Source organism: Ochotona princeps, chromosome 15 (assembly GCF_030435755.1).
Source record: "Ochotona princeps isolate mOchPri1 chromosome 15, mOchPri1.hap1, whole genome shotgun sequence".
In the NCBI taxonomy this organism is placed as follows: domain Eukaryota; kingdom Metazoa; phylum Chordata; class Mammalia; order Lagomorpha; family Ochotonidae; genus Ochotona; species Ochotona princeps.
The window spans coordinates 2233912-2258172 of NC_080846.1; the positions used below are offsets into that span (position 1 = coordinate 2233912).

Sequence of the window (24261 nt, forward strand, 5' to 3'; positions counted from 1 at the left end):
TCCCAGCTTCCTGCTTGTGGCCTGGGAAGGCAGCAGAGGATGGCCTAAAGCCTTGGGACCCTGCATTCATGTGGGAAACCCGGAAGAAGCTTCTGGCTCCTGGCTTCTGATCAGCTCAGTTCTGGCCATTGTGTCCACTTGGGAAGTGAACCAGCAGATGGAAAATCTTTCTGTCCCTCTTTCTAATTCTTACTTTCCAATAAAAATGGATAATTTTTTTAAAAGGAAGAAAGGGAGGGAGGGAGGGAGGGAGGGAGAGCAGGCAGGCACTGAGTGAGACATTACCAAGAGCAGGCCACAGCAGAGTAAGAGTCAGTGTGACATCCAGGAGGCAAGACGAGAAGCTGGGTGGCCTCTGTGGGACCAGCGGCAGGTCAATGACCCTGCCCTTCCACCACGTCTTGGAGGGATTTATCCTGCTGTAGGATGCCATGTCCTCCCTACACACGGGGGCTAGAGACAGGGCACAGTAGGCTCAGCCTCCTCCTGCAGTGCCCAGCTTCGTGTCTCAGCTCCACTTCCTGCTACAGTTCCCTGCCTATAGCCTAGGAAAGCACAGAAGACAGCCCTGTGCACACGTGCGTGACCCAGAAGAAATCCTGGCTCTGGATTCGCTCAGCTCTGAGCTGCTGCTGCCATTTGGAGAGAGAACCAGTGGATAGCAGATTTCTCTCTCTTTCTAAATAAATAAATACATCTTTAAAAGAAAAAATTCACACTCAGGTCCAGCTGAACAGAGAGCCTTGATGAGACCAAGAGTGAGGCTGCAGCCCAGGGAGGCTTGGCGAGGTCACGCACGGCAGTCCATCCAAAGCCAAGAACTCACAGCGCTCCAAGAGCCTGCACAATGTGCTTCTGACTGTAATAATCTGCTTTATCTATTACCCATCACAGCAAAGATAAATTACCAGCCACTGCTTCCCTCTAGCAGCAGAAAGCGCCGGGCGCCTGCTCTGGATAGCACACAAACAACCTAAGGTGCCTGCCTCTAGGGAGAAGACACACAAAGGGGAAATCGTTACAAAACTGGCATCAGAAATGTCACAACAAAAGCCAGGGACAGAGAAGAGAGATATGCCTTCTCTCTGCAACTTAAAGCTTTTCACTTTTTCTCTAATTACTGGGAGTACAAACTGGTATTTCATGATTGATTGTTGTTGTTCAATTCACTTAGACTGTAAAGTGAAGACATAGCAACTACAACGGGAAAGTTTTCAAAACCCGGCCAAGGAGGTCAGCAGACCACAGCTTCCCGTCTTCTCCCGCTCCCGGAGAGCCCACACCTGTGGCTTTCTGAACAGGCAAACGATGCTTTGATCCACTTCAGTACAAACAGGTGCGGACCTACGACACTTAAACCAGCCGCTTCTGTTCCAGCCAGCATTTTAAAAATATCTATCGCCACAGCCTAAGTTTTTTTCAACCTTAATTAAAGGTCATTGAGACAAGCAACTAACTTTTGCTATTCCCTGGGGTGCAGCTTAAAACAGATTTTTATGTAATTACTAATAATGACCATGCAAAAGTTGGGAAGAGGTGTGTGATTAAAAAAATTAAAGAGCAAAGACTTGCATAAAATGTTCTCACTGGAGTCAGAAGGGCCCTCCCTCCGAAAAAAACCAGATAAATATTTTCCAGCACAAACTGTGTAATAATGCTAAATTAACCTGGTCTTTGCCTACCATGCTGTGTAACAATTCATTTAACCAGTTGTCACTGCTGTCCCCAGTCTATCAATCAAGGATAAAGGGAAATGAAACACAAGTGAATGCACCAGGACCTGAGGACTAACACATCAGCACAGGGCCCGGCGCAGAGGCCGAGTGGCTGAAGCCCTTGGTTGCATGCACCAGGATCCCATATGGGTTCTAGTTCACACCCTGGCCGCTCCACTTCCTTTCCGCTCCCTGCTTGTGGTCTGGGAAGGCTGAAAGGATGGCCCATAGCCTTGGGACCCTGCACCTGTGTGGGAGACCCGGAGGAAGTTTCCAGCTCCTGGCTTCGGATCCGCTCAGCTCTGGCCACTGCGTCCACTTGGGTAGTGAACCAATGGATGGAAAATCTTTCTGTCTCTCCCTCTCTCTGTAATTCTGACTTTCTAATTGAAAAAAAAAAAGAAGCACCAGCACAACAAAAAAAGTATGAACACATCTAAAAATACTGACTTTGCATTCTAAAAGCAAACAGAGCACTGTTTGTGGCCAGCCGCCAAGCGGGAAGCCAAGGGACTAGAGTGAGCAAACACATTCGGAGCTTCAGGCCAGGCTGGTGCGATTTCCACGGCCACACGGCCTTCACTCAGAGTCACAGGTGGCTGTAGCTGTGGGGTAGCAGGCAAGCTGCCCCCTGCAGCACCCACATCCTACATGCACCACTTCCCATCCAGTGCCCTACTAACGCGCCTGAGAGGGTGGTCTGGCTCCTTGGGCCCCTGCACCCATGTGGGACACCTGGACGTAGCTCCTGGCTCCTGGCTTCATATCAGCTCAGTTTTGGCTGATGCAGTCATTTAGGGAGTGAACCTGTGGGAGGGAGGTCTTTCCTCTCTCTAAAAACTCTGGCTTTCAAACAAATGTATCTTCAATAAAACAAGAAAAAGAAGCCATAAGGCCTCTTGGTCGGAACTGTGACGTGCAGATGGTGGAGACCTGTGGGTACGTAAGTTTTCTGAACCATGAACACAGCACTCCCAGGCCCATGGGGGCGGCCGCCCGGGAAATTCTTCGCTCTTTATCCCTGGGACAGGGCCACCCCACCCCTGCAGCAGGCTGCGCTGACTGTGCCAAGGCTTCTGAGGGCACGAAATGCTGCCCATCCACTGGGTGGCAGTTACTCAGGCATGAACCTGACCTTCACATCCCACTGTAATCAGAAAGAGCAAAGGAAGCAACCACAGACCTAGGAACTGCCGCACGCCACCCTGGGGTCCCCAGTTCACGGCACAGGAGGTGGGACCCAGTTCCCAGAACCCTATGAAGAGAAGGAGGATGTGAGAGAGGGAAGAATCCACCAACGGCTGGGTGACCTTGGCCCTGGGCTGTGACCTTGGCCCCGGGCTGTGACCTTGGCCCCGGGCTGTGACCTTGGCCCCGGGCTGCAGCGCTCACTGCTGTGCAGTGGGATTCCAGCACAGCCACAGAGCCCACACCTCTCCCATCTTACATGTCCCTTTGCTCCCTTCCACTCCTCTCCAGCAGCTCACACGGCACCCGGCACACAACACGCTCTCCACAAATGCTTGTATTTCTTTCTCCAACAATACGTTTTTAAAGTTACCTGTAAAAGTCTGTCATAGTCTGCCTTTAGAAAGAATGTTACTTCTAAGTAGGAATAATGTCTAAATTATACTAGATCTTGGACACTCTGTAGAGATTTAAATCCGTTCCTTTTTGGGATGGCATGAATCCTACTGCATGATTTATAAGTCCATAAAAGCCATATATTTCCTGGGCAGAACAGACAGTAAGCCAGGAATGCCTGCCGCAGCACCAGCCTTCTGGCTGTAAAGATCACTGATGCCTCAGGCTTTCACGGACAACATGTCACACGAAGCTGTACTTCAGCAGCTTGCCCTAAAGACACAAACATGTCACAGTGCTCTACAATTACAGCTCAGGCACCCTGCTGCATGCGCCAGTGCCGCTGTGCTTGTCAGAACACCTGGCAGCCCAGCACCTCTCAGGACACGAGACGCTACACCAAGCACATAAGCACACCGTCGCCTTATGAAGCAGCGGCTCTGCAGGCCACTGATTGAAGCCGCCACCTACCAACACGGGCACCCCTTACTGGAGCGCCCCACTTCTGACCAAGCTTCCTGTTAATGCACCTGGAGCAAGAGTGTGCCAGATGCTTCACTCCAGCCACCCAGGTGCAAGATCTGGATGGAATGACTGGCTCCTGGTTTCTGCCTGGCACAGCCTCTACCCCGCCCTACCCAGCCACCTTTAGTACAGTGAACCAGAGTGAGAGATCCCACTCTCTCTCTTCCCCTCCCTCCCTCTCAGTCACTCTAAAGTAAAGAGAGAGGGAGAGAGAGAGAAGTGAACCATACTAATTCTTTAGGAAGCTTCAGTTTCACAGGTCAGTAATATGAATCCAAGGTTTCAAGTCAACAATAATCTAGTATTTTGCTGCCGAGCACTGCACTACAGTGGACCTATCAAGCCATGAATGTGCAAAGCCCTGCAGGGCAGAGGGCCTCCTGTGGCCTTGAAGCAGCAGCAGGGACCAGGCGGAGCTCCTGTGGCACAGGCTGCTGCCCTAGGCCCTGGGCCTGAGTTTCCCACACAGAGCTGTAACCCAGCCTTGTTAGCACAGCCCCACTTGGGAACCTGCGGGTCTGCTCCCGGGTGGGCAGGCAGGGCAGCTGACAACGGCAGCGCTGTGACCCAGGGCTGACAGCAGAGGCACCATGTGCCTCCTGACCACTGATGCCCCTGCTCAAGCTAGCCGTGGCTGCCAGTCTGCCGTGCAAACGTCGGAGCACCAGCTTCGTGTATTTTATCGCAAGACACAGATTTTAATAAACATGTATACAGGAGTCCAGTAAATGTCTGTTTAATAAATGTACTCCAATATCATAGCTTGTTTTTCCAATAAACCCAAGTGGACTCACATATTGAAAACTACTAACTAGTGATTTTAATCCTTGAGTGAGAATTTTCAAATCACAACTTTGATCTAGTAACAAAAACTTCAAATCAATCTGACTGACCAAGCTTGACTGTGAGGGGCCAGTAGCACTGAGCAGCAGGCAAAGCATCCGCTTGCAACACTGGGTGCCAGCTCGTGTCCTGGGTAACCTAACCCACTCTAATCCAGTCCCCTATTAATGGTGTGGCAAAGACCTTGGCGGCCCTGCACCCACAGGAGAGACCTGGAATCAGCTCCTGGCTCTTGACTTCGGACTGGCCAGCCCTGGCTGCTGCAGCCACCTAGAGAGAGAGAGAACCAGCGGACAGAGGCAAACACAGAGATCTCCCAGCAGGTGGCTCATTTCCCAGGGACCGCGGCAATCAGGCCCAAGGCCAGGAAGACGCCAGGAGCCCTGAATCCCCAATCCTGGCGTAGCACTGTGAGCAGCCTCCCGGCGCCATCAGCAGGACACGCCTGTGGACACTCCAACAGCGGATGCGGCTACTGCAAGTGGTGTTAACAGCTGCATCACACCCCTGCCCCTCATCAGCTGCTGCTTTTTTAAAATCAAGATTTATTCATCTTTATGGGAAAGGTAGATCTACAGAAAGAAGGAGAGAGATAGATCTTCCATCTGCTGATTCACTCCCCAAGTGCCCCAAGGGCTGGAGCTGAGCTGCTCAAAAGCCAGGAGCCTCTTCCAGGTCTCCCACAAGGGTGCAGGGTCTCAAGGCTTTGGGCCGTCCCGGAGTGCTTTCCCAGGCCACAAGCAGGGAGCTGGATGGGAAGTGGAGCAGCAGGGATATGAATCAGAACCATATGGGATCTTGATGCTTGAAGGTGGAAGATTAGCCAATCAAGCCATCGCGCTGGGCCCCTCACCCTCATTTTTTAGATCAGCTGGCACTGCCCTTCTCCTCCTTAAATCTCTGAGGCATTTTTCTTTTGTTTTGTTTGAGGCTGTGGGAAGGAGGCGGGTGCAGCTCAAAGTTGCCTGGGTTGAAATTCCAACAGGCCAGGGCCACGCCCTCCCCCTCCTAGCTCCTGTCAACACTTCACCCCCCTCCCAGACCCCCTGCCCTCCCCCTCCACGCCCCAGCCTCCAGGCTGTCTGCCGGGAGCTGCAGGTGCAGAGCCAGGGCTGGCCTCAAAAGGTGGCGGCCAAGCTCTGCTTCAGGGAGTATCTGGAACTGTCTCTCCTGCGGGCTGCACCCTCGAGTCGGCTCCTGGGCCCTCAGTTCTCGTGCACTGGCCCATGTGAGATGGAGATGAAAATCAACTGCGAGCAACCCCCTTTGCCCCAACTGTGTCATGGAAGTGACTTAATTTAAAAGTTTCCACTGGTATTTTTCCAGTGGATAAATTCAACACTGTCACTAAAACATACCAAGTAAAGTAAATAGCAATGAATCATACCCAGAAATTAGTCTCATGTTAAACCAATTATTCAAATGTCCAAAAGTAAGAGCAGTTAAGTGCAGCTTGTGGAAGGATTTGTAACACGAGATGTGCAACAATGCAAATAACACAAACAGGGCAACCTGAAAAGGACAACTGCACGTCACCCCTGTTCCCCCACTCCAACTCAGAGCACCTGGGCCAGCAGGGGTGGGGCTTCTCCAAAGTCTCAGCAGGAGGACAGAAGACACCACCTGAAGGACCCCTAACAATAAACATGAAACTTTTAATTAATGCAGCTGTCTTCTTTAAGCACAATGGTTCACTTTTCCTTAAACGAGTAACGAACACACATTCTCTCAGCTCTTTTGAATATATGTTACCACCATGCTCATAAAAATTACCACCACCCGGGCCCGGCGGCGTGGTCTAGCGGCTAAAGTCCTCGCCTTGAAAGCCCCGGGATCCCATATGGGCGCCGGTTCTAATCCCGGCAGCTCCACTTCCCATCCAGCTCCCTGCTTGTGGCCTGGGAAAGCAGTTGAGGACGGCCCAATGCTTTGGGACACTGCACCCGCGTGGGAGACCCGGAAGAGGTTCCAGGTTCCCGGCATCGGATCGGCGCGCATCGGCCCGTTGCGGCTCACTTGGGGAGTGAATCATCGGACGGAAGATCTTCCTCTCTGTCTCTCCTCCTCTGTGTATATCTGGCTGTAATAAAATGAATAAATTAAAAAAAAAAAAATTACCACCACCCAACCTTTCAGCAATGTTAGTCTTTCAAGGCTTACCAAAATATTAATTATTTTAAGACAATCTAAATAACAAAAGCCACCTTATTTGAAAAACTGTGGATAATCTGTACAGATGCTGAAGCTGGGGTTGTAACAAAGAATTGGAAGAGAGGTGGCTCTGGCTGTCAGCCCGGCCTACAGAAGCACAGAACACAGCAGGGACCTGCAGGCAGCCCCGAGGTCATGTGGTTCTGTAGGCAGTCACGTGTGACCCTGGCAAACACCAGGACGATGACGCACCCATGTCCATGACGCTCAATGGCCTGCAGGACACAGTTGGCCCTGCCCAATGCTCACTTTGTTACTGTGATGGTTGTTAACATTATTCATTATGGAAGTAACTTGCTTTCAAACAGTCTTTAACAAGGTTTAAATTTTTATTTTTTCCAATCTGCACAGCCAAGTTAACAAATAACATTGCCCCCCCCAACATACTCCAAATATAGACAAGCTGTTGCTGATAGTAGCATAAAGTGCTGGATGACACCAGGGTTGAGGTCCTGCCAAGAGAGGCTCAGGGCAGCAGAGCCTGGGCCAGCCAGAGGGCACATGCGGCAGGGAAGCCCAGCCTCGCTTCTTTTTATTTCTTGATGTTCTTCAATATTTATTCAGATTTATTTGAAAGGCACAAAGAGGGCCGGGCATGTAAGCCAGGCATGTAAGCCTGGCCGCTAAAATCCTCGCCTTGTGTGTGCGGGGATCCCATTTGGGTGCCAGTTCATGTCCTCGCGGCCCTGCTTTCCATCCAGCTCCAGGCTTGTGGTCTGGGAAAGCAGTGAGGGACCGCCTAACACACTGGGGCCCTCCACCTGCATGGGAGACCTAGAGGAAGCTCCTGGCTCCTGGCTTCGGACTGGCTCAGCTCTGGCCGTTGCAGCCGCTTGGGGAGTGAACCAATGAAAGCTCTTCCTTGCTGCCTCTGTTCCTCTCTGTATATCTGCCTTTCAATAAAAATAAACCTTTTTTAAAAAGGCACAAAAAAAGATACCATCCATCAATTGGGTTTTTTTCTCTCCAAATGCTTGCAATAGCCAGGGATGGATTGGGACGCAGCCAGGAACCAGGAACTCCTTCCAGCTCTCTCCATTGGTGGTAGCCAGCCAGCCATGAGCCCTCACCTGCCGCCTGCCAAGGTGCAGGAAGCCGCACCAGAAGTGAGAGCAGGCCTTGAAGGCAGGCAATCTTATATGGGCTGCAGATGGCCAGTGTCTTAATCATTACACCAAATGCCCGCTCTGACCTTTTTTTTTTAAAACAGATTGTTACCAAAGCTAAAGGAGCATGCTTTTTATTTTTAAGCTCTAATTTATTTTATCTGAAATACAGACAGATCTTCCACACACTGGTTCATTTCCCAAATGCGTGTGGATGGCAGTGCTGGGCAAGCCGAGCGAGGAGCCTGCAACTCCATCCAGGTCTTCCAGGTCAACAGCAGGCACCATAAATGTAAACCATCACTCGCTGCCTTCCAGGTGCACACTAGCAGGAAGCTGCAACTGGGAGCAGAATCAGGATGGACACTCAGCTTGCCTCCTCCAGAATGTCAGCATCGCAACGGGCATCTGAAGCACCATGCCACATGCCTGCCTCCTTCCCTCCCAACACCTCTGCCATCCTGATATCTCCTAAACCTAATTAACTGGCACAGACAGGTGGAATGTGCCCCCTCCAACACAAACCCAAGCTGGTGCGAGTGCAGCGGCACGGACTGCGATGTCACCATGTCAACACTTCGTGCTGGAGACCTCAGGGCACAGCAGGCCCCAAGCAGAACCTGCAGGGCTGGAGGAGATCTGCTCTGGGGTGCAGACACGGCCTGGGAAGGGCCGCAAGAAGGTTTCTGCCAAAATGTAAGGATGCAGGCTCGCGAGGGGGCCAGCAGGACCTTTGCTTGGCAGGAGGCAAAGCTAACCTGGCAGCTCGCAAGCGAGAAGGAACCAGCAGGGATCACAGCCTGTGCTGCCTCTTTTTCCCTAAGATTTATTTATTTTTATTGTAAAGGCAGATTTACAGAAAAGAGAAGAAAAGACAGAAAGATCTTCATCTTCCGGTTCACTCCCTGAGCAGCTGCAATGGCTGGAGCTTAGCCGATCTGAAGCCAGCACTCGGGAGCTTCTTTTGGGTTTCCCACATGGGTGCAGGGTCCCAAGGCTCTGGGCCATCCTCCACTGCTTTCCCAGGCCACAAGTAGAGAGCTGGATGGGAAATGAAGTAGCTGGTACATGAACCTGCACCCATATGTGATCCCAGCACATGCAAGGTGAGGACTTGGCCACTGAGCCACCCTGTGCACAGTCCTGGCACCCCCAGGGCACTGCTGCTGCTCCACACTTGCTCACAGCACCGCGGCACAAGCTCCTCCTCCCAGGCGCACGGCTGGCCTCTCCGGCCCACTCGGCTCAGGCACGACACAGCAGAACATGGTGGTTGTTAGTGTCAATGACTTCCAACGTACAAAGGAAGAGAAATGACTTCCAGTTCATAGATGAAGAGTCAAACTCAGAAGTCAAAGTATGAGGGATTGCCTAGTGAAGTATGCGGAAACATTTGCAATTTAAAAGGACTTTTTTGTTTAAAAAAAGAAAGAAAGGAAAGGAAAAGAAAGGAGAGGAGAGGAGAGGGGAAGGGAGGGGAGGAGAGAAGGAAAGAGGGAGAGAAGGAGAGAGGGAGAGAGAGAGGGAGGGGGAGAGAGAGAGATAGAAAGAAAGAACAGAAAGAAAGAGAGAGAGAGAAGAGAGAGAGAGAGAGAGAAAGAAAGAAAGAAAGAAAGAAAGAAAGAAAGAAAGAAAGAAAGAAAGAAAGAAAGAAAGAAAGAAAAGAAGAAATTCCCTATGCAGCACATGGAGGAAGGCAGGCATGGGGCTACCACGACAGATGGCTGGGGAGGCTCCCCTCGCTTAGGGCCCCCGGCAGCTCCAGCTGGGGCCTTGGGAGTCATCCCCACCAGCAATGAGAAGCTGGAGGGGCAAGAGGCTGGGGTTTTCATAGCCCTGCAGCAACACCAACAAGGCAGGAGCAAGCAGCTCTGGCCCACGAAGAACAGTGGGTGACAGGCAAAAGGCTCCAGCTGCAGACAGAACCACCACAGACTGCCACTCCACAGCAACTACCCCCAGACACATGGCTAAGACCCTTCCCATGAACTGGCACAAAGTCCCAACTTGCACTGTCAGTGCGGTGGCAGAACCTTTGGCACAAGCCCTGTGAGAGGCAGCTGGGACCCCGTGGATGGAAACAAGACACAAACCCTGGGGTGGAGACAGCTCCACAGGCCAGGGCCACAGGACCTTCATGGGCAAAAGCCGTTCCTGGAAGACGAGGTCAAATTGAAAACATAATTTCTGGGAAAAAGAACAGCAAGAGAAAAGGGAGCAGGAGGCAGCAGGGTCAGGGAGGGTGAGAGGAGCCCCCGGGGCTTCAGGCCGACACACAGGGTGAGAGGAGCCCCCGGGGCTTCAGGCCGACACAGAGGGTGAGAGGAGCCAGCTCGGGGGCTTCAGGCCGACACAGAGGGTGAGAGGAGCCCCCGGGGCTTCAGGCCGACACAGAGGGTGAGAGGAGCCCCCGGGGGCTTCAGGCCGACACAGAGGGTGAGAGGAGCCCCCGGGGCTTCAGGCCGACACAGAGGGTGAGAGGAGCCCCCGGGGCTTCAGGCCGACACACAGGGTGAGAGGAGCCCCCGGGGCTTCAGGCCGACACACAGGGTGAGAGGAGCCCCCGGGGCTTCAGGCCGACACACAGGGTGAGAGGAGCCCCCGGGGCTTCAGGCCGACACAGAGGGTGAGAGGAGCCAGCTCGGGGGCTTCAGGCCGACACAGAGGGTGAGAGGAGCCAGCTCGGGGGCTTCAGGCCGACACAGAGGGTGAGAGGAGCCAGCTCGGGGGCTTCAGGCCGACACACAGGGTGAGAGGAGCCCCCGGGGGCTTCAGGCCGACACAGAGGGTGAGAGCAGCCAGCTGGGGGCTTCAGGCCGACACACACACAGGGTGAGAGGAGCCAGCTGGGGGCTTCAGGCCGACACACACACAGGGTGAGAGCAGCCAGCTGGGGGCTTCAGGCCGACACACAGGGTGAGAGCAGCCAGCTTGGGGGCTTCAGGCCGACACACACACAGGGTGAGAGGAGCCAGCTCGGGGGCTTCAGGCCGACACACACACAGGGTGAGAGCAGCCAGCTCGGGGGCTTCAGGCCGACACAGAGGGTGAGAGGAGCCAGCTCCGAGGCTTCAGGCCGACACACACACAGGGTGAGAGGAGCCAGCTCAGGGGCTTCAGGCCGACACAGAGGGTGAGAGGAGCCAGCTCGGGGGCTTCAGGCCGACACAGAGGGTGAGAGGAGCCAGCTCGGGGGCTTCAGGCCGACACACAGAGGGTGAGAGGAGCCAGCTCGGGGGCTTCAGGCCGACACAGAGGGTGAGAGGAGCCAGCTCGGGGGCTTCAGGCCCAGGAAGCAGCCTCCAAGGAGAGTTCATCTTCACCCATTAAAGACACAGAGAGGGTGAGAGAAGCCAGCTTGGGGGCTTCAGGCCCAGGAAGCAGCCTCCAAGGAGAGTTCGTCTTCACCCATTAAAGACACAGAGACAGCGCAGAGTGAGCCATTGCCTGTGAAACACCCGAAAGGACTTCTCGAAATCAGTTAAAACCAGGAGTGTGCTAAGGTGGCCTGGCCTCCGGCAAGGTGTGCACAGCCACCTCGCAGCCACTCTCCTGCAGGCAACCATTTTCGGCCCCCAGTCCCACACCTGGTCTCAGGAGTTGCACAGCCTGCAAGGTGGTCCTTCTCCTCCCCCTGCCGTACTCCTCACCCTTCCAGGCCTGATCCTGGGGCCCAGATCCTCTTTTGTAACAAGCACCTGGAGCACTCGCTTCAACTACCAGGTCAGGATACCTCTCACACATCACTGACCCTCTAGGCTCAAACAATAAATTTGCATGCCTTGTCTTCTTTATCGCACTATGAATCCCTAGAGAGAGCACTGGGTCAGATCTATCTGTGCACTCCCCAGGTCTAGAAAACCAGCTCATGTGCCATTTGGCAAACACGTACCAGCTGAAGCGAACGAGGCACTCTCGCCCCCTGCCAACGTAGCACACTTGCTGCTTTTTATCACTCTTGTTCTATTGGAATATGATGTGTTCAAAATCAATTCTACTAGAACAAGACAGCAAACAGTTTAAAAGAAAGAGGGCGGAGGAGCAATCAGACAACAGCTTCAAATGCTAAGGAAAAAAGTCTCACAAGAACATAACTTTCACCCATGTAACTTCAGCTGCTGCCAGGAAAAAAAAATATGCTAAAGATCAAAACTGTTTTAGATGTGTGACAGATAGTCCCACCTTTTTTAATAAAAGGAGAGTACTACTTTCCAACATTTGAAATCACAGCATTTTTCTTATTTAACCAAAGACATGAGGCCTGGGGAGACAGAGAGATCTCGCAGTGTCAGAAAACGTTGACTGCCATCAACCATGGGAGCGGCAGGGTTCTCAGGGACTCAGGCCCTCAGCAAAAGGGCGTCCGGCAGCCCCGGCCTCTGCAGGGCAAGGCACGCCAGCAGCCCCGGCCTCTGCAGGGCAAGGCACGCCGGCAGCCCAGGCCTCTGTAGAGGAAGGCACGCCGGCAGCCCCGGCCTCTGCAGGGCAAGGCACGCTGGCAGCCCTGGCCTCTGTAGGGGAAGGCATGCCGGCAGCCCTGGCCTCTGCAGGGCAAGGCACGCCGGCAGCCCTGAAAGCAGAGTCTATGGGTCTCTCTCTCTCTCTCTCTCTCTCTCTCTTTCTCACACACACACGGTCGTCCCAGAGACTGTATGATTTTAGTTAGTAAACCTCTCCACATCCTACCACTGTAACTGAAGGGATAGCTACAAAGGCTCACCAATGCTGGCCTGGGGCAGGCCTGGGATGGTGCAGAGACTCTGAAAGTGTAGCAAAAAGATCACTTTAGTCACCAACAAACAGAATATTCTCAAAGAGAAAAGCAGGAATTCTAGACCATTTTCCTTTTGCAAACATATTTTGTTAAACCAACTCTCCCAATTATTGTGTTTATTCTGGGTGGTCCCTGCCAGTGAAACTTCAATTGGCTAAGTAACAAAATAATGAACATCTTCACCAAACCCCATGTTTGCATCCAGGAACAGGGTCACTCTGCTTGTGAAGTGGCCATCCCTTCCTGAGTCTCTGTCAGGCGCTGCTACCTGGACATGGCCCATCAGGTTCTGCACAGCAGCCTGACAGCTGGAATGGGGCTCCACCAGGTGCCACGGTCAGGTCCCGCACAGCAGCCTGACAGCTGGAATGGGACTCCACCAGGTGCCATGGTCAGGCCCCACACAGCAGCCTGATAGCTGGAATGGGACTCCACCAGGTGCCACGGTCAGGCCCCACACAGCAGCCTGACAGCTGGAATGGGACTCCACCAGGTGCCACGGTCAGGCCCCACACAGCAGCCTGATAGCTGGAATGGGGCTCCACCAGGTGCCACAGTCAGGCCCCACATAGCAGCCTGACAGCCGGAAGGGCTCCACCAGGTGCCACGGTCAGGCCCCCACACAGCAGCCTGACAGCCGGAAGGGCTCCACCAGGTGCTATGGTCAAGTCCCGCACAGCAGCCTGACAGCCGGAAGGGGGCTCCATCAAGCAGTAGGCTCCTCCCCAGCATCTTCCTCTCTGTACAATGTGGGGCAAATGACGCTTTTGCAAGTGTGTGTCCTGACATGTGGCCTTCCCCACCAACACCAAGGAAACCATATTACCTCCTCTCCATACTACAATGAGGAATGCTGGGCAGGAATTGAGAGCCGGATCTGCATCTGCCAGGACTGACTGGGTTGGGAAGACACTCAGCAGAGTCACACAGAGCTGGCCACAGATCCCGAGGGACCTGTGGCAGGGATGTGGAGTAAGAACGGGAAGAACCAGACCTCTGCCTGCTGCCATCCATGCAAGCCACTGAAAGCAGGACAGGCACAAGCACCCCTCCCATGATTCCACTATGGCACATGCCAGGCGTAGCAGGCAGTGTGAAAGCAATGTGAAAGTGCTCTGGCTGCCTCCAGGGAGCCTGCAGCCTGTGGAGGAGGAACACACAGGGTGGGAATTCCACCAGGCAGGCGGAGTCAAGGGCCTGGCACCTGGCTAGCATGCAATAAACAGACAAAGGTACATCGCTACATTGTATTTATGTGATTAGCATAGTTCTTGCCTTGTGTTTCCTGCAAAGAACAGGCTGATACAAGGAGACACAGAAAAAAAAGGTTTTGGAGTCAAATGATAGAACATCTTTTAGGTCTTTAAAACAAAAATTTACAGCTGAAACAAACTAAACCATGATAGGTGTCCTGTAGACAGGAATTTTAGTTTCATTTACTGTAACAGGAACTGTACGTTCAGGAAACTAATGGTGACAGCTTGATTTATGGATTTTGACATATTTCTTGAACTGGGATTACATTACAAAGAAGTGGAATTCTAAGCAAGCCAGATCTTGCCTGCACATTCAATCTTGAAATCAATAAGCCAGGATTCCGTGAGACTTGCTTCTGTCAGAGGAAAAAAAAACACACGGTCGAACCAAGACAAGATATATGTCTGCAATTTAAAAGCTACTGAACCAACTCTCAGAACTGAGGTAGAACAGACTTTAGACTCCACACAAAACACTTAAGCTCTTTATACCGTAAAATAACCAAAAAGATACTGAACTCAAAACCATTTGTGGTCAAAATGACAAAAAAAAAAAAAACCCTGAAGTTCTGATACTTGCTTTAACTTCACTTCCTGCAAAAACCTACATTAAAGTAAGGTACCTGGGACAGACTACGGGGCCAAAACTTCATGAGGTGCTGCCTTCTGATTTGGTTCAAGACACACACTGGGGAAACACGGAAATGAAGCAGCTTTATGCATTTGCAGAGACCACTCATCTCTAACGAGGAAAAGATCCAAAAGCAAAAATGATTTCTTCTAAATGCAGAGGGTTTTCAAACTACGGTGAGGTCCGAGTCGTGCATCAAACAATCTGAGGTCAGGGACAAGCCCCGCCTGCCTCATCTCCTCAGCACCTAAATGCTATCTGACACACTGGGTGTCCAGCAAGAGTCCTTTACAATAAATTCTAACTCAAAACCATATCAAATGCCTATGCTGTGCCAGGCAGCATTTAGATGCCAGGGACAGTGCAATGTGTGAAACAGATCTAACGGAGTCTGTCTCCCTAAGTGATAATTCTGAATTGGAGGGGATTTTATCTTACATACACTACTGACATTTTAAAAATGCAGTCTGGGGTGCACAAACACTTTCCATGTTTACACAAGCGACACATGAGCTAATCATGCTGATGTGGGGGCGCTGGGACTTGTGTCTATCAGGACGACAGAGAGGAAGTGGACAGAACCAGGGCACTGCCACAAAAGGTGGGCAGACCCATGACTGCACGGTGCATTGCCCACGACAGTCATACAACGCTTGGCGGGAAACAAGGCAGATAAACCACATCACCCATCTGCCCAACCCGACTGGCACAGCCACTGTGGAAGTCAGCGTGGAGAACACTCAGACAAGCGAAAACTCACCTACCATAGGACCCAACTGCGCTTAGCTTTATGAAACAAAAGTCCTGACTGGTTCTGCTCATAACAGAGCGTCCACTTCAAGAAGTTATGACAACAGTGAAGTAAAGAAGAATGGGGAAGAAAGCAAACCACACACATTCCTTATCCTGAAAGAGACGCACCAAAGAATGCTTTATAACACGAATATCCACGTACATCCCACAACAGAAACCAAAACAGAACGTGCAGTGAGGCCCACAAGGTTTAGAATCAACTAATCGCGACAGCCACGCCAAGCAAATACTACGCAAGCTGAGCACAAAAAGCAAGGTAAGAAAAGAAGTCAGCAGGGGTTTACCAGCACCCCCAGCGCGCCTCAGTAAGGGAGACTGGCAGCGCCTCACAAGGCATAACAGCACACTCCACCACGCACTCAGGCCTCCTGGGAGGACACGCCAGGATGTATTTCCAAGCAGGTTTTCAGTCTGAAGTCAAGCACCTTGACGCTCTGAAGGCTATCTAGAGACATAAATCTTAAAGAACGACGATCATTGTCCGTTAACTCCAGACTCCTGTGTGTAGCAGGGGTGCTTTGACACCTTCAGCCAGAATCCCATAGCCCACGTCTCTGACCACAGGCTCCCCATGAGACTGTCCTCCCCAGCACACAGCAAGCCCCGAGTTCTAACTGCAGCCATGGAGGACTGTCCTCCCCAGCACACACAGCAAGCCCCAAGTTCTAACTGCAGCCACGGAGGACTGTCCTCCCCAGCACACACAGCAAGCCCCGAGTTCTAACTGCAGCCATGGGTTCTTCCTGTAGAAATTGATGAGGGTCCTTCCCACATTCCCGCCCTTTCCACTGAAGGGTCGTAAGGCTCTAACAGACTAACATAGATTGGAAAACCACTCGGTGATGGGAAGGCCCACATCCACCAGGCGGGCACCACACTAACTGCCCAGATGGGCGCAGAGACACATGGGCTCACACAACTTCTGTCTGGGGCTAGAGCTGGGCAGAGTGAGGAAGCTTGCAATGCCTGTGTTCCACTGCAGAGTGCATGGGAAAGCCTAGCAGCTCAAGCCTGCACTGCTGTCACCTATGAGGCCAGGATGGAGGTCCTGAGTCCTGGCTCCAGCCCAGTCAAGTCCTGCTTTCTGCAGCCACCTGGGAGTGAACCAGCAGGTGGGAGATTTCTCTATTTGTCTATGACTCTGCCTTTCAAATAAATAAATAAATATTTTTAACTGCACTTGAAAGAAACTGCACAGCACACAAAGGCTCTAGAAACATTTGTGTGGGAACCAGTTTTAGAATTCTGGCTCAAAAGGCTAGTATGGTGCACATGCGCTTCCCAGTAGATGCCTCACAGGAGGGACTGCCTCACCAGTCTACGCCGAAGACTCAGCATGTGCCAGCTCCCACCCAACAAGCTGGTGAAGGGGAGTAGAGAGGAGAGGAGCGCCGGAGCTCCAGGCTCCAATGATGAAGTCTCACGTGCTGGCTAGTCATGCGCCCTGGACCTGGGACCCACAGTCCTGAAGTCTTTTGGGGAGGTCTACTTTAAGGCTTTGCTTCCATTCTTGGAAAGCCCTCCAAGTAGAGGAGTCCTGGCACAGAATGAGGCCTGGGAATGCACAGGTAAACAAACCCACACTCCACACCGGGACCTGCCGTTCACTCCCTGCAAGGCCTCTCGTGAAAATGTGGTTAGCAGAACCTGCTTTGCAAGCCTGACACACAGATTAAAGTTGATAATACCTGTAACTCTCTAAGGAACACAAGAGACACGAAGCCGATCAATCATCACTCCCATTCTTTTGGGTGAAGGATGAACCCAAATTAGCCTAGATTTTACAAATACTAAAGTCCTGACTCAGATCTTTAGTCTTGGAGCAAAGACACAACCAAATTTCCCACTAGGTCCTAATTTGGGTGTCAGTGGGACAATCCACCCAGACAACACGGTGAGAAGTAATGATTCCCTGATGAAGATCTCTCCCTGTCGACTCCCCACCTTTCCCTAAACCTGAGTGTTAGGATGAACTCCATCCCTTGGGCAGCAATGACCTAAGCAAATAATCATAGCATCCAGCTGAAATTAGGAGTTGGCTACAAGAAAAAAGAAGCTTCTAGCACACTCAAAGTAAAATTTTAGTGTTGTCTCAGAGTCTGTGGAACAAGGGTGGGGGGTGGGGAGCCAAAGGTCATTCTTTTAGGTTTGGGTTTTGTTGGCACAAGTAAGAAAATGGGGGAAACAGGAATTCTCATAATCAAAGAATGAGCTCCTTCATAAGCACCTGAAGTGTTTGCTCAGAAATCAGTGGGGCTCTTAGTGACTGTCCGAGCAGACACAGCGCAGGCTTCCCGGGAGCCTAGTGGGCTCTCCACACCGGCACTTGGGCACCCTCTGTATTTACCCATGGTGCAATCCGATCCTGACTTCAGCGAATCATTTCATAAGCCTTTTAATGGTTACTACATTTTTTTTTCCCATAAGAAGGCAATCCAAATTGGCAACAATAGCATAGTTAAACACAAGAAAAACCACCTCTTCTGTGCTCCTCAAGAAATGCAAGCTTTGTCATTACCAAGGTGTAAGTGTTTCATTCTCTGTCATGTTTTACAAAAATCAGTCCAGTAGTTTTCCAAGGGGAATTAGCAGTCTTATCTTTACGTCTACATGTAACAATGAAAGAACTCATTTTCCAGCCTCCACAAGAACTATTCCAGTCACCACCTGCTCCACGGGCTACTCTCAGGAGCTCTGCCCACGTCTGCCCCACTCCCTGCCCAGCTCCTCTGTCCTTCCAGTGGACACACCAAACCACAGCCAGGCGAACCTGGGGATCTGCTGATCACAGATGCCAGCGACTAACAAGCAGCCAGAAACAGAAGCTCCAGCCTGGCTGAGGGCTGCACAGGGAGTGGGCCAGGATCACCCCTGCCCTGGATAATGTCTGTGGCAGTCCTAGCCCCTGCCTCCTTCCAGGGCACAGAGCACAGGATGCCAACCCTGGATATGGGAGTAGCGACATCAAAGTGAAAACAATGTGATATAACAAATATTTTTGCAGTTACCACGGAAAATACAATCTGCCAAAGATATATTTAATGAAATAAAATAAATGTAACCCAAAGTAAACTTCTGAGAAAACAAGAATGTCTGTCCCATGAGTATTTTATTGCTATCTTTTACAAACAGTCCCTCACATGATCAAGGTAATTGCTGCTAAGTTGTTCAAGAGGGTTCTAGATGCACACTCCTGAGTTCCTACAGCTCATACTCACACATTTTGCCCATTTGAAACACCTAGAACACAAGCAGGTGGTGCTGTCGCCCAGAGCACAGACACAAGCTGTTTTGCTTTCTTTCTTGTAGAGCTGGTGGTTATGAAATGCCTCTTACTTTCTCTCAACTTCTAAAGATCTGCGTTTACTGACACTCATCTCCATGACCTGAGACAGCTGAAATGCTCGAGCTCGGGCAGAAAATCAACCACCCACAAGAAAGGAGGCTGGTTCAGACACACTGAGGAAAAACACTCCACGGACACCAGTGACAAACCCAGAGAGCAGCAGGCATGAAGCGCTTACTTGGGAAAACAGGTAACACGAGTTTATGTGCTATGTTTATGTATGTATCATGTTTATGGTACATTAAACACATGTTATCTCTCTCAACCTACTTCCTAAGACCTCAGCTTTCACTCCAAAAACCTGAATACACTAAATAAACAAAGTCATGCATGTATGACACATTACCCACCACCTACCTTGTCTTGGTTATCTTTGTTTTTGTAACACAGATTCCCAATGAGACGTATGAGGTGAGACTTGAACCCATCAGCCGCACTGGAGACTTCGCCTGTGTCTACACTGCCAGAGGTACTGAAGAGGTCTCTGGTGTCTTTCCCAGCTACATGAACCAGTCGTAAAAGATCTATAACAAAAACAGAAACTTTGTTTTCCATGGAAAAATGTTTAGCATTTTGTGCTAACTTTCCAAAACAAATCTCACTTATTTTAATGGTCTAAAATTCAATTTATTTATTCAACAGATAGAGGTAGAATCCCTACGTGCTTGGCTCATTTTCCACAGGCCTGCGATGACTAGGACTGGGCTGAGGCTCAAGCTAGCAGTGAGGAATGCCATCCAGGGTCCCCCTGGGGGTGGCAGCAACCCAACCCAGGGAGCCACCATCGCTGCCTTGCAGGCACTGGCAGGCCACCAGTGTCAGAGCTGGAGCTGGGACGCAAACCCAGGACTCCAATGGGGGACAAAGACATTCGAATGCTCTCCTACACACGACACCAATGCTGGCCCTCAGAAACAAGCAGAAGGCCCTTCCACTTTTTCTTCAAACTTTCTGCCTCAGATTTGCAAGATGAGTCACAAATACCCTTATATGGATTTTCTACTTTTTTTCAAAAAGAAAAGTGAGGTAACAGTTCTACAGTTCTCCTGCATCTTTTTCCTTTAAAGATTTATTCTTTTTTTTTTTTTTATTGGAGAGTCAGATATACAGAAAGGAAGAAAGATGGAGAGGAAGATCTTCCGTATGTTGATGCACTCCCCAAGCGGCCGCAATGGCTGGAGCTGAGCCAATCCGAAGCCCGGAGCCTCCTCTTAATCTCCAACACGGGTGCAGGGTCCCAAGGCTTTGGGCCGTCCTCGACGCTTTCCCAGGCCACAAGCAGGGAGCTGGATGGGAGGCGGGGTCACCAGGATTAGAACCGGCGCCCATATGGGATTCCACCGCATACAAGGTAAGGACTCTAGCTGCTAGGCCACCGCGCCTTCAGCATCTTCTTCATGGTAAGGTTTCTAGTATTCCTTCTCCACGAAAGAGCTCATCTGGCAACCGCGGGCAGCTAAGCTGAACACAGGCCCATCTTGCTTTTCATTCCCTTCACTGGGCAAAAAGTCAGATGTCAGAGTGTGTCCTCCACACGTTTCAGCTGCACTCGGAAAACACACTGTCAAGCTTAGGGATCCTCTAGGCAGCCTGGGAAAGTACACCATCTCCCAGAGGTGCATCTAGGATGTCTACAGAATTTAACCTCAGCAAGCCTGTTGAACTGTCTGGTGAGACAGCTGGCTCACAGAACCAGGTAACTTGGTACCTGCCCAGCTCTGTCCTCCTGCAGCCCTCCACAGTGGCTAACAGCTGTTCAGGTCCACCGCTTGTGTTTCAATTTTAACTAAACGTGTCACATTCCAAACAGAACCTGACAGCATTCCCAAGAGCTCCTGGAGCTCACTGTGACTCATCTACAGCCCCTTCTTTCACATTCAGGCCTCGAGACGAAGTCCTTCCAGAGAGCATCCACGCCAGCAGGGAGGAGCGCACTCAGGCATGGCTCATGACAGGGATGCCGTCCTGAATCATTCTGCCAACAGCTCTTCAGCAAAGATGGAATATGACAACCAATGACTTCAAGTTTTCTTCCAAGAGTCAGATGTGTGAAGCCCTTGTCTAGGTGCTCAATGCATACAACTGGAGAAAACTTACCGATATGTGACCATCGTCAAGACCTGTCCTGCCCCCCTGCGACACCTTCTGCAAAGGAACACACCTCCCTGCGTGTCCTGCAGAGCAAGCCTGCTGAGCCCCACCTGCCTGCCAAGGGCCCCGCAGACCAACAGAAGGAAAGTGAAGAGACAGCCACAGCATCTCCATCCTGTGGCTCTCAGCCTGAGCTGCCCCCGAACACCACCGAGTCCTCTCGGAGGGTGTAGGACACACGGCAATTCAAGGACTCGTGCTGGAATTTGCACTACAACATGCCAAATCCAAGACTTCTTACCAAGAACCCTGCATGCCATGTTTGACTCACCAATCACTTTTTCCAGCAAGCCAGGGTAAACCTGCAGGTAGCCAACCAGCTCAGTGTTAGCAGTCATTTCACAGAGGACATCCAGGAGCCTAACGGTCGCCAGGACCTCCTAAAAAGAAGAGGAAATAGAACTTCTCAGTACATCTGAAGCTAATGATCTCCGTGGTATACACAACTTCAGAGAAATATCACAACAAATACTGTAAAACATCAGTGCTTGAAGCACAACTTGACAGGACACCAAATTTCAAAGACTGAAACTGAAATGTTAACTACAGCACAAATAATCATCTTGACAAACCATAGACATCTGCCACCAAGGACGTAAAATTATGTGTCATCATGTCTTCGTGGAATAAACAGAAAAGTCATCATCCCAGCAAAAATGCCTCCCACCAGTGACGTGAACATTCAAAACCACTAGCTCATAGCATCACATCTATGCAAATATTTTCTTTTTAAGACAATCCCAGCATATGCATTCTACTTCAAAGATGCAAGTATCCCCTGAATTACATTAATTTCTTACCAACAGGAATCCTGTAACGCACCATGGTTGAAATAACCATGACTTACTGGGAGGAGACCTGCTGGAGGAGCCTGGGGAAGTCCTCCATCCAGACACAGTCCCTGCAGGTGAGCGCAGGAATCAAAGCTAGGAGCAGCCCAGACCAGGCCAGGTTACAGTTCCTGCTCACATGCATCTGGGTCAGGTCTGGTGGCAGGACAGGCTGGGCCAGTCCATAGCACCCACCAGCAGATCAGAGAGAACCAGAACAGGGTATACGACAATCCAGGTTGGGCCTCAACACCAGCCAGCTCATGCTGGCGCTGAGCCTGGGGGTTGGCTGGGCTGGGCTAGGCTGCAGCATCCATCAGCAACAGGTGGAACTTGGGGTAGGCCAGGCTATAGCACCCACTGGCAAGGTGAGGCAGGCCATGCCAGACTGGGCTGCAGTGCCCACCAGCACATGTGAGACCCAGTGGGGGATGCGGGGGCAGGGAGGGGAATGGGAGCCTCGTAGGGAGGCTGGGGGGACTCCCCCCCTGGACCACTGCTCCCACTGGTGAGCGTGAGAGCTGGGATGGGGCAGACCAGCCCAGGCAAGGCTACAACACTTGTTGCCCTGCATGTGAGCTGGGTTAAGGGGAAGGGTCAGGCTGGGCTAACCAACCGTACCAACTGGTGCACACATAAGCCAGAGTGGATATAGCCCGGTTGGGCTTTGCCGCAGCAACAGCTGTCAAGTACAGGGAATGGGGGCAAATCCTGTCAAGCTGGATTGCAGAACCACCTAGAGAGTGCAAGATCTAAGACCAGGAATGGGCCCAGTAGGGAAACTGTGGGTACCTCTCTAACGGGCTGCAACTCTCACTGGTGGGCATGAGAACCAGGACTAGCAGGCCTGGCTAAACAGGCAATGACACCTGCCAGCACAAGTGTGGGCTGCACAGGGGATCAGTTGGGTTGAGTTCGACTTCAATGCCCACTGACATAAATTAGAGCTGAATGGGATATGGGACAAACTGGACCAGTCTACTGCACATACTGGCAAGCACAGGAACCAAGGCTGGGGTGGGCCTAATGGGAGTAACTGGGGGTCCCTCTGACTAGGCTGCAGCTCCTGCTGGTTTGTGATGATCGAGTGTGTGGTGGGCAGGGTTGGGTGGGCTGTAGCACCCATCAGTTTGTGTAGGAGATGGGGTTGGAGAAAGCACTGACCCAGCAATTGCAACCACCAGTGTGTAAAGGCTGATGTGATGGACAGACAGAGCCAGACCCTATAATGGCAAGCACACACAATAATCAAGTCTGGGATCACCACAGAGAAGGTTTCTATAGGGATCCCCTCCAACTAAACCACTGGACTCAAAACTCCAACCATGGGGAGAATTGCAGGATCTGTGGTATGACCTTGGACTGCATGTGTCAGAGCTGGGCTCCTCAGTGACACAGAGGAAGCAGTGGACAGCATATAGACACACATGGAGGATATGGCAGTCCATTGGGGCCTGCAGAGGAGACCTGGTACCTCAGCAGAGGATGGAGGGCAGAACAAATCGGTCGACTACTCCAGTGAGCATTGGCATCAAATCTCCGGATAAATGCAGACTCTAAGGTGGACTATATCAGCCAATGGACCTTGGAAAGATTTCCTTATCCTTGGACTGGCGAGATCAAGAGCATTTCAGAACTACTAAAATCATGTAAGCAGAGCCCTCAGAGCATGCTCCACACAAGGGACCCTGGGGTGACATTGGGTGGCTGTCCCCCACCTCCTCACACAGGGACCCTGGGGTGACATCGGGTGGCTGTCCTCCACCTCCTCACACAGGGACCCTGGGGTGACATCGGGTGGCTGTCCCCCACCTCCCGGTACTGAGGCAGTTGGGAGGCTGGATGCAGTTAATCCTCTTATCTCCTCCTTTCTGGAGTTTCTTCAGGGTCCCCCACATGGGTGCAGGGTCCCAAGGCTTTGGGCCGTCCTCAAAGGCTTTCCCAGGCTACAAGCAGGGGGCCAAATGAGAAGTGGGGCCGCTAGGATTAGAACCGGTGCTCATGCGGGATCCTGGTGTGTGCAGGGCGAGTACTTTAGTAGCTAGACTACTATGCCGGGCCCGCAGCTTAATTTTATGTGGCTAGATTTGCAAGTAATCATTGCTTTATGCCTACATCATTTTTTACATTTATTGGTACATTCATTTAAGCCTTCCTTTACTGCACATAAATGCATGGGTCTTTGATTCTTCAGTTTTTAATACTTGAACTGGTCCCCCTGTGAAAGCTCAAAACACAGAAATGGATCCACCTATTTAAATATATATGTATGTGTGATTACATATATATGTGTGTGTATGTATGTATGTATATGGTGTATACATGTGTGTGTGTACATATATATATATGAACCTAACAAATGATACAATTATTGATACCATAATTGTTAACATTTAAGGAAAAGTAGCTATGTAACACTTACTATACTTAATGCTTACAATTAAATACAATCCATTTTACAGGTAAAGAAACTGGA

The 24261-nt window shown here is 51.2% G+C and overlaps 1 protein-coding gene across 1 annotated transcript in view; it reads right to left on the reverse strand.

Annotated features, from left to right (window-relative positions):
• Positions 1-24261, reverse strand: part of ATXN10 (ataxin 10) — a 134888-nt gene that overhangs the window by 49205 nt on the left and 61422 nt on the right. Inside the window, exons 8-9 of the mRNA XM_004589717.3 lie at positions 21227-21335; positions 19162-19328 (exon numbers count right to left, since the gene is read on the reverse strand). Coding sequence (XP_004589774.3) covers positions 19162-19328; positions 21227-21335 — 276 coding nt within the window. The remainder of the gene's footprint in view (positions 1-19161; positions 19329-21226; positions 21336-24261) is intronic.